Source organism: Sinocyclocheilus anshuiensis, unplaced genomic scaffold (assembly GCF_001515605.1).
Source record: "Sinocyclocheilus anshuiensis isolate Anshui unplaced genomic scaffold, SAMN03320099.WGS_v1.1 scaffold544, whole genome shotgun sequence".
NCBI classification, from domain to species: Eukaryota; Metazoa; Chordata; class Actinopteri; order Cypriniformes; family Cyprinidae; genus Sinocyclocheilus; species Sinocyclocheilus anshuiensis.
In genome coordinates this window covers 5,678-14,871 of record NW_015555763.1, presented here as the reverse complement: position 1 = coordinate 14,871, position 9,194 = coordinate 5,678, and the positions used below count along the sequence as shown (strand labels likewise).

Here is a 9,194-nt window from a genome sequence, read left to right as displayed (position 1 = left end):
TGTGTTTATATACCCTGTGTTTTCCTCAGTTCCTTTGTCTTGCTTAAAAGTTACGTTGTGGTGTTTATCTCCTCTGTTATTCTGTATTTCTCTCTTGGATTGATAATTAAAGACTCACCTTTTGGATTACCCCATCGCTGTGTGCCTCATCTACCCACATCGTGACACATATACATTTCTTCTTTCTTGTGGCATCTGATAGATCATTTGGACCCGGAAGCGGTGACGCGTGACGTCAGACTTAACAAGCAGATTATTATTATTGTTTATTTGTTTGTTACTTCTTGTTAGGTTTATGCTTAAAATATATTAAAAAAAAAAACTAAATTAAGGAACCTAATTGCAGTATTCTCTACATAAATTACATTTTCGTCTCAAGTACATTCATTTGCTGGATAACAAGACAAAAATGCTGATTAAGAAAAGGTTTTGTTGTTTTGATGAATTATTTGTGCTGCTCCACAGTGCCCGAGTACATGCCCCCTCCTCACGTGTCCCCTGTGTCCTCGTCCTCGTCCTCACTCAGAGTGAGCTGGGAAATGCCACAGGACAAAGACGTCAGGGGCGAAGTGACTGAGTACAGAGTCAACCTTCACCAAGAACAAATGTCCAACCCATACGCTCCACCTATAGTAACACAGGTATCCATTTCAGCACATTCAACTTTTTTTCTTGATAGAAAAGGGCCACTGCCAGAATATTCAGATGTGTTGGCACACAGCTTTGAAGCTTCTGTGGCTATATTGTGTTGTTCTTTGCTTCATGCATCACACAGAACACTTCCTATTGCTCCAGTTTTTCAACTTTTTTTCTCGCTTTCATTGATATGTTTCCACTGAAATTAAAGAAATTTATTTTTTGTCCCCAGTAACCTTCATTTTTGTCCAGATTTATATTTCCATAACTTGTGCCTTGTGTCCCAGTATGCATGTGGCGTGGGCTGAACTGTCCAAAAAGGTCTCCTCTATTACTCATGTGAATCTTTTTGTTTTTTTTCTTCGTTCGGGTAGCAGACCTTTTAAAGGTTAAAGTAGTGCCGTCTCCCACATGTTAGTCTGTATTTAAAGCACTGTTTTCCATATCAGGATCACCTTTCCTGTCTTCGTGGCAAATGTTTCAAGGATGTTTTTTGAGATTACTTTCCCTGAACAATCCTCTTTTTAACTGGATTTCATTATCATAGATTTTAATTAGTTTGATAAGTGTATGTTAGCATTGATGATGTTTTCAATCAGTAACCTGCAGATATGAAAGTTTTTAATAAATATGTCGGGTCAGGCAGGTATTGAAAGCTCCGAAGGTGTGTTCTGTGCAGTGCATGTATACGTCTACTTCTTATGAGCGGTTTTAAGAACTCCCATTGGTATGATCAGTTGCTGAATTATTGCATGTACTTACTGAGTATGCTGTTTTCAAAACATCTTTTCTAAATGCTACATTGCTGTTTTTTCACATTGTATTATTCTGCCATCTGCCTTATTATACAGCTGAGCAATATGAGGAAATCAAACATGCTTTCCTAGATTGTTCCTCTCTTTACCTTGAACAATTGGGAAAACCGATTTATTTAGCAAATTGTTGTTTCAAATGGTTTGTTGTAGTTCATTCTGATGATTAAATTTCAGTGAAAAAATTCAAACAGTATATTCACCAATGCATGTACATCACCACTCAAAGGTATGTCCTTTTATTTTTAATAGATAGCTAAACTGTAAAAAAAGATTGTAATTTTTAATGGAAAAATGCTATGAAAATGCTAAAGTCAGAATTTGTAAAATTGTAAATGATTTAACATCACATATGTAATTCTACTGTAAAATATTGTCAAATATATAGTTTTTTGGAAGTGAAACTATGAATGACAAAATAATTTATGGTGTAAAACTGCTTGATGCATCACATATGATCATATTTTGTATAAATAATTTTGTTATCAGTAATGTACTTTAAGGTGTTTGTATCACATTTTTAGTCCTTTAGTTCATCTTTATTGCATAAAATATCACAGTATCACAGTCACAGTGTTTTATGGTGAATTTCTGGCAATCACAGCTGCCTGTTTTTTTGTTTTTTTTTACCTTAAATTTAACATAATACTTTTTTTTCACAGGGCAGGTTTTATTACTATCTTCTAGTGTAACTATATTCTAGTCTTGCAGTGTCCATGTGAGCACCATGGTTGAAATGTTAGAACAAATAGACCTTGGATCTGACTTTGTTGTCTTAGTTCAAGTGCCTAAAAGGTCATTTTTAGGTGTGTAATTGTGTGCTTGCAAATGTTAGTGTTGAGTTTATCTATATCTATTTCTCTTTTCTATATCTATTTTAAACTGTACTCAGTGTTATATGTGTGTTTGTATGTTTTAGGTGCTGTACAGTGGATCAGCACAGGAGCGGAGTTACACGGCAGGAGGACTGAAGGCCTATGAGGAGTACAGTTTTACTGTAACTGTGTGCAACAGACAGGGCTGCGTGAGCAGTCCATCTGCATCAAGCCGAACTCTGCCTTCCGGTCAGTACTATCCCTATAATCTACATCCAGTGTACCGTACAAGCAGCCTTTGATGTTAAAGAGCAGGTCATATGGTATTTTAAAGTGTCCTAATATCGTGTTGGAGTCCCCTACAACAGGTTTAAATGCATACAAAATAATTGCAACATTGTAATTTTCTCAGAATATACATTTAATATTAGAGTCATTTGCCAATGATTTCGAAACGATTCGTTCCAAGCAAGTTCGGAGCAAACCCCTCCCTTCCATAAGCCTACTCTGCTTTGATTGGTCAGCTGGCCAAGCCTGTTGTGATTGGCACAGAGAGGATTCCTTGAGCAAGTTAGCGAGCGCTACGATTGACAAAGCACCTTTACATAAAACGATAATATAGTGCTCCAATCCGTTCTTATAATAATGTCATAAAATACATAAACATTTATGCAAGCGAATCGTGCCCACAGCTAAAGTTTAGCTGCTAAACTGTGAACACTTAAAACAATAATGGTGGATATGTTAGCCGAGTGCTAACGTGACTAACTGATGAAACGATACAGTTTGTAAACCAAAATATGTCTACTGTAATGTTTGAAGAAAGCCAGACAAAAGACGCTCTGTGTCTTAACTTTTAATCAGAACACAGAACAGCTGTATCACAGGCGCACCAGCCTAACTAACATTAACTCGCTCGTCTCTCCCACATTAATCATATAACTGCTGGTGCAGCAAAATAAACAGCAATTTGGTTCGGAGAGCTTGTTAGTCCAAATTAAGAAGATTAGAAGCCAACGAAGATAAAAGCCAAGATTAGAGAAGCAGTCCTTGGAAAAATGACATGCACACAACAAAAGGTTCGAATTGTATTACTGTGGTATCCTTGAACACAGCATCTTCTCAACATGATGTAAACACACTAACTAGTCTAGCGGAAGTGTTTGTGGGCAGGTCAGACTCTGTTCATATTTCGCGGGCAGGCGGGGATTATGCAAATGTGTTACCCAGTGACGTATACCGGTAACAGGCAAAAGATTCGAAAATATGACGATTCGTTAAGCAAATTCAGAATCGACTCTCTCTTTTGAGAGACAATATCTTTATGTATCATGCACTTTTTTTGATTAACAACTTTGCAGATTGTTTTAATTTAAGGATAGCTACGTTATAAACTGCAAAAGAGATATTTTTCAAAAACACATATGATATGCACAATCAGCTTGTAACGCTCCAAAGAGAAAGGAAAACTTGAAATCGCTTCATATGACCCCTTTAAGTTTTTATCACAGGTCTACATTCTGAATCTTTGCTGCGGATTTACTTCGCTCTTATTTATGTTCAGATGTTTACTGTTAGGTTTAAAATTTTCTTCCAGCGATGCTGCATCATCCCTGATACAAATCCAATCCAAACTATAATAACCAATCCCAACTGTTAAAATTCACGGTTTATAATGGAGTACACACACAGCATGCGTGTGTGAGCACTCAACATCCAATTACGCGTTGAGCACTCTGATATATGTTGTCGTTGAAAGGAGAAAAATCTGAATAGGTGTTAATTCTTATGTTAATATTAATGAAGTGCATTTAATGGAAAGTGTCTGTCATTGCTCATAGTCAGTTTGTTGAATAGGTCTCCCTCAGTGAAGGCCGGGACAGACCACCTTTAATTGTGTATGTAAACCCATCGGTGAACTGGAGCACGTATGCTCTGCCCTGCTCTCAATTGAGAGAGGAAGTCTTTTATCTCAAAGGAATACAAACTAAAGATATTTTAGATTCACTCTGTTATCTCTATTATTTTCTTACTTTAAAATTGATGAATTTTGATCAGTCAAGCAGTCAGAGGAAGGAAGGAAGGTTCATTCCTTGCGCAATTTCTGAAAGTGTGTCATCATCAAGAACACTATTTTATTTTTTATCAGGCTTTTCTTTCTCTCTCTCACTCTCTTTCTTTCGCACTCTTGCTGCCACCTTTTATATAGTGACTATTATTTTTTACTCATATATAAAATATAATATTTTTCTATTTTCTATTTTTTGTTTTGTTTTGAGGATCCAGATTTTGCACAGTAACAAAAGTGTACAAAATACATTGTTTAAAAATAGTTCTTAAGATCAAACACTTATCAGTATTACAGTGAACTGCATATGTTTAGCAATTATAAGTGATATAAACTGAATGTGAAAATTGACAATTTTGTAAATACATAAATAGTAGATGTGTGATCCTCCAGCACAACACATAGATTAAACATTAGGCAAAATCTTGTATTAGGCAGTTAAAAACCCTCGTGTTATACTACTTATTTGTAGAATACATGAAACTGGCTCGTCTTACCCTGGATATGTATTCTCAGCTTAGCCTTTGCAGATTTGTCCTTTTCTTAATTGTACAGGAAGGCAGTGTACTTCCTGACAATGTCCAGCCTCATGTCCCACTTCAGTTTTTTCCCTTTGCCTTTATTTAGCCATTCACACATCGGCTCACGTGATGACTTAATGAGTTAAACCAACCCCTCAGTCAGGATTCTTCTCTCTGTTTCTTACTACTTCATTTGTGGCCCAAGCCGAGAAATTCATTGTGCGGCAGTAAAAACAATTTACTGTTAATTACAAGGAGAAAAATGTGCCGTAGCACTCTCCCCGATTGCCATGAATCACCGCACACTCCCGGAGATTTATAAGGAATATGTAAGTAGGATGAATTAGCAGGGTTTAATAACAGAGGCACAAATCATGCAGCCTTCAAGGGCCTTTAATTGATACAGTGGAATGTGATGGGCATGAATCAGTCAGGCTTGCAGCGCCGCTGTAACATATGGTCAGCTCAATATGCTGCAGCCAATGTCATCGGCTCTTCCATATGGTAGGAGACTTTTAATGCTTTGCTTCTGTTTATAGGGTTATTACTGAAGGATTTTTTGTCAGCATAGGGTATCGGTTGGTATACTTAAGGACATAAACGAATATTTGCTTTGATTTTTTTTATGTGTGTGTGGGGGGGGGCTTTTTTCTTTATTTTTCATATCAAAGCTCATTTTACGACCACTTAAGATGAATTTGCAGTGTCTCCAATTCATTAAAATTCTGCTCCCACACAAGCTGCTCTTAATGCCCTTACACACCTCCTGTATGTCTGAACAAACAGCACGCTGACTAACCCAGCACAACCTGTTGTCTGGACCACTCAAGACTATGTCTCCCTCAAGCCTTGTTTTCACCCACTTCTCTGCCAGGATTTAACGTTGATGATTGCAATTTATTTGAGCCTTACCTCCGTTTTATGACTGTCTGTATACACAATGCACATCACTATTACATCAATGCACTATTAGACAGAATTACCATCTGTTCAAACTGAGAAGTCAGCATCTGCTTTCTCTGAGTGGAATGACATCAAATTGCTTTAAATAGCACACCACTGAAATGAATGGAGACACTTAAGTTATTTATACAGTGAGTATAGAAAAGCATCACCCTTGTGATTAAAATCACATTTTGTTGCTTTGCAGCCTGAAATGAAGATGGACACAGTTTTTGTTTTATCCAGCTGTATTTACTCAGTGCAACTTATAACATCCAAATGAAAGATATAACACCAACATGTCAGAAAATTTTTTTAAAAACATAGACACTGAGTCAATATCTTCATAGCAGAATGGTTAAACTGTAGATTAATGTTTCTCATAGCTATAGAACACAGTAATGGAAATAAACAGTTTGTTTCCAATAATTTGAACTTTGAGTCAGATTTGTCTTTTAATTCACATTCTTTAAGGCAATATTTAATTGTTTTTGATTTATCCTTATCCTTACTTTTCATTGAACAGACCGGAAAGATCTCAGCAAACACAATATTTGAAATTTTGCTCCTGGTTGCGGTCAAGGTTTTGGTTCCATATAATCAATGAAAATTACATTAAACATCCAGGCAGAATGTGACGCAGATCAAAGACATTTCTGCATGCATAGCAAGAGAGTAACTATTCAAAATCATTGTACACAATCCATTTAATTGTTGGTTGGCAAGCTGCCGTGATTGGTTCAAATGCATAAAATCCACAATTTATAGCTCTGTCAGATGCAAGATTAATTTTAAGAGAATTTTCTTATTTTCTCATGTACACTACCATTCAAAAGTGTGGGCTTTGTAAGTTTTTTTTCCAATGGTTATAAACATTAATATTATGAAATATTATTACAATATAAAATAACTTTTCTTTTTGAATATACAGTGTGTGTGTGTATGCATATATGCGCATATGGTGTTTTTTTGTTTGTTTGTTTGTTTTTAAAAACCTCTTATTCTTCCAAAGTCTGCATTTATTTGATCAGTAATACAGTAAAAACATTAATATTGTGAAATATTATTACAATTTAAAATACATTTTCTTTTTGAATATACTGTGTGTGTGTGTGTGTGTGTGTGTGTGTGTGTGTGTGTGTGTGTTTATTATTTTACATTATACTGCTCAAAAATGTTCAACAAATATTCAGAATTCCTCCAAAAAGCTTCTCCTTCTTTCTATGTAAAAGGAACCATAATTCTCTTTTGAGCGCACATGCCCTCTCTGATGAGGACATAAGCCTGTAGCATTTTAAAAAGGAAGCACACTGCCATTATTGATCTTGTTGAAATGTGAACAGCTAATCAAGAGTTGATGGTAATGTTTTATGTGTATTACATCCATAAAGGCAAGCAGAACAAGTGTATCCCGCCTGTACACATTGCATTGACTCGAAATATTGTGTGCATATATTCCCCTCCAGCTGAGAGGGTTAGACAATTATGCATAAATCAATACTTTTCCTGTTACAGAAATAAGTATTATAGTTCCATGGAAAACGTCAGGTTGTATAAATACAGAAAACACTCAGGCCAGGCTGTAATTGGTGCTAGACATGTCTTTCTTTGACTTAGTCATTAATATGATGAAGACAATATTAACCTTTTTGCTGAGCCCGTGAGCCATGTCAAAACATTAAATGCGCTGGTTTGAAAAAGATGAATTGCTTAACCATGCTGCGCTACTGTTGTTTTAATTTTGCCTATAATACACTAAGAAAAAAATGGTTTTGTTCAGAGTTTTACTGGAAAAATATTAAAAACTCAATAATGAAAATTCTGTTATCATTTACTCGCCCTCATGTCATTCCAAACCTTTGTGGCTATCTTTCATTTTTTAAATTTTTATCTGGACTTTTTTAAATATTACGACCAGTTTCCTGAACTGGAACAATTGATTCATTAAAAAGATGCTACTAAAGGAACAATTCATTCACAAATCGCTGCTTCTGTAAATGATGACAGAATTTTTGGGTGAACTGTCCCTTAATGAGTTTCCACCACCTGCTGACTCTTCATGAATAATCACTTACTTCGTAGTACGTAAGGGCACATGAAGCCACGTCAGTCACACTTCATTTTTACCGCCTTATGTTTTAAGGCAAAAAATGATAAATGTCCAGCGAGACTTCACACAAATCCTATTAAATCAGCGGGAGGGATTTGAAATTATATCAGAGTTTCAATTATATAGACTCAAGTGCTATTGATTGAGTGTAATTTATGACTTGTGTGCCGTGATGGGCCTTGGAAGACAACACGTCCATTCCCAATGGAGGGTTTTTATTAGCACTGCTGGTGTGGACGGCCTGACAGGCAGAGTGGGCTAAATGCACAGAGGATGTGTCAGGCCGAGGTAATTTACCTCCTCTCAGCCTACATGAGAGCCCCATTAGATCATTACAGCAGCATGCATGAAACTGAGCGATGACTATAAATGCACATCTCTTTTTTTTTTTAAATATTCATATCTCTCCATCCTTTCCTTTTTTTTTCTGTTATGATAGCCCCGGCAGGTCTAAGCGCCCCTACGTTAAGACCGCTGAATATGACTGTGATGAAGGTTTCCTGGGATGCCCCGGCCGAGCTCAATGGGCCTCAACCTCTGTACCATGTGGAGCGGACGGATGTGTCTTTGTCTGACACCCAGGGTCAGGTTATAAGGGGGAGACGCTTCACAGGGAGTGGCTACTTCAGATTTCCCAGCTCCACTTTGCCTGTCAACACTGACTTCACAGGTACGGGGTCTCATCGATGCTCTATGTGCATCAAAATGCATGATTGATTGTGAAATGCAGATCAGTACCTATTTTATTTACATAATATGTTGTATTTTCAGGAGAATTCAGATATTCACTCAGAAAAAAAAAAGTCATATGGGACAATTTTATCTATTGGGGATTGATTGGATTGTGAAAAGTGGGTGTAAACAAAGTTAACCAAACAAAGTTAAATGTGAAAATTTTAGTTGATGTGATTTAGAAATTATTGTCAAATAATACATTAATTGTTGTTGAACTTAAAAATTATTATTGAATATGATCAGCTGAAAATCATTCAGTAAATGTTGATTGCTACACTAATAATGCAACATAAGACTTCCAGCGACAAATAGAGTACAATCACATGTATGTGTGTCCATTGTAATGTGGAATCATATGTGACCCTGGACCACAAAACCAGTCTTAAAGGGGTCATATGATGCTGCTAAAAAGAACATTATTTTGTGTATTTGGTGTAATGAAATGTGTTTGTGGTTTACGGTTCAAAAAACACATTATTTTCCACATACTGTACATTATTGTTTCTCCTCTATGCCCCGCCTTTCTGAAACGCGTCGATTTTTACAAAGCTCATC

General features: G+C 36.3%; 1 protein-coding gene across 1 annotated transcript in view; it reads left to right on the top strand.

Annotated features, from left to right (window-relative positions):
* LOC107674023 (usherin-like) overlaps positions 1-9,194 on the top strand; it is a gene marked incomplete at its 3' end in the record, with an annotated part of 75,579 nt that overhangs the window by 60,717 nt on the left and 5,668 nt on the right. The window contains exons 20-22 of the mRNA XM_016467885.1: positions 466-641; positions 2,368-2,512; positions 8,344-8,574. Coding sequence (XP_016323371.1) covers positions 466-641; positions 2,368-2,512; positions 8,344-8,574 — 552 coding nt within the window. The remainder of the gene's footprint in view (positions 1-465; positions 642-2,367; positions 2,513-8,343; positions 8,575-9,194) is intronic.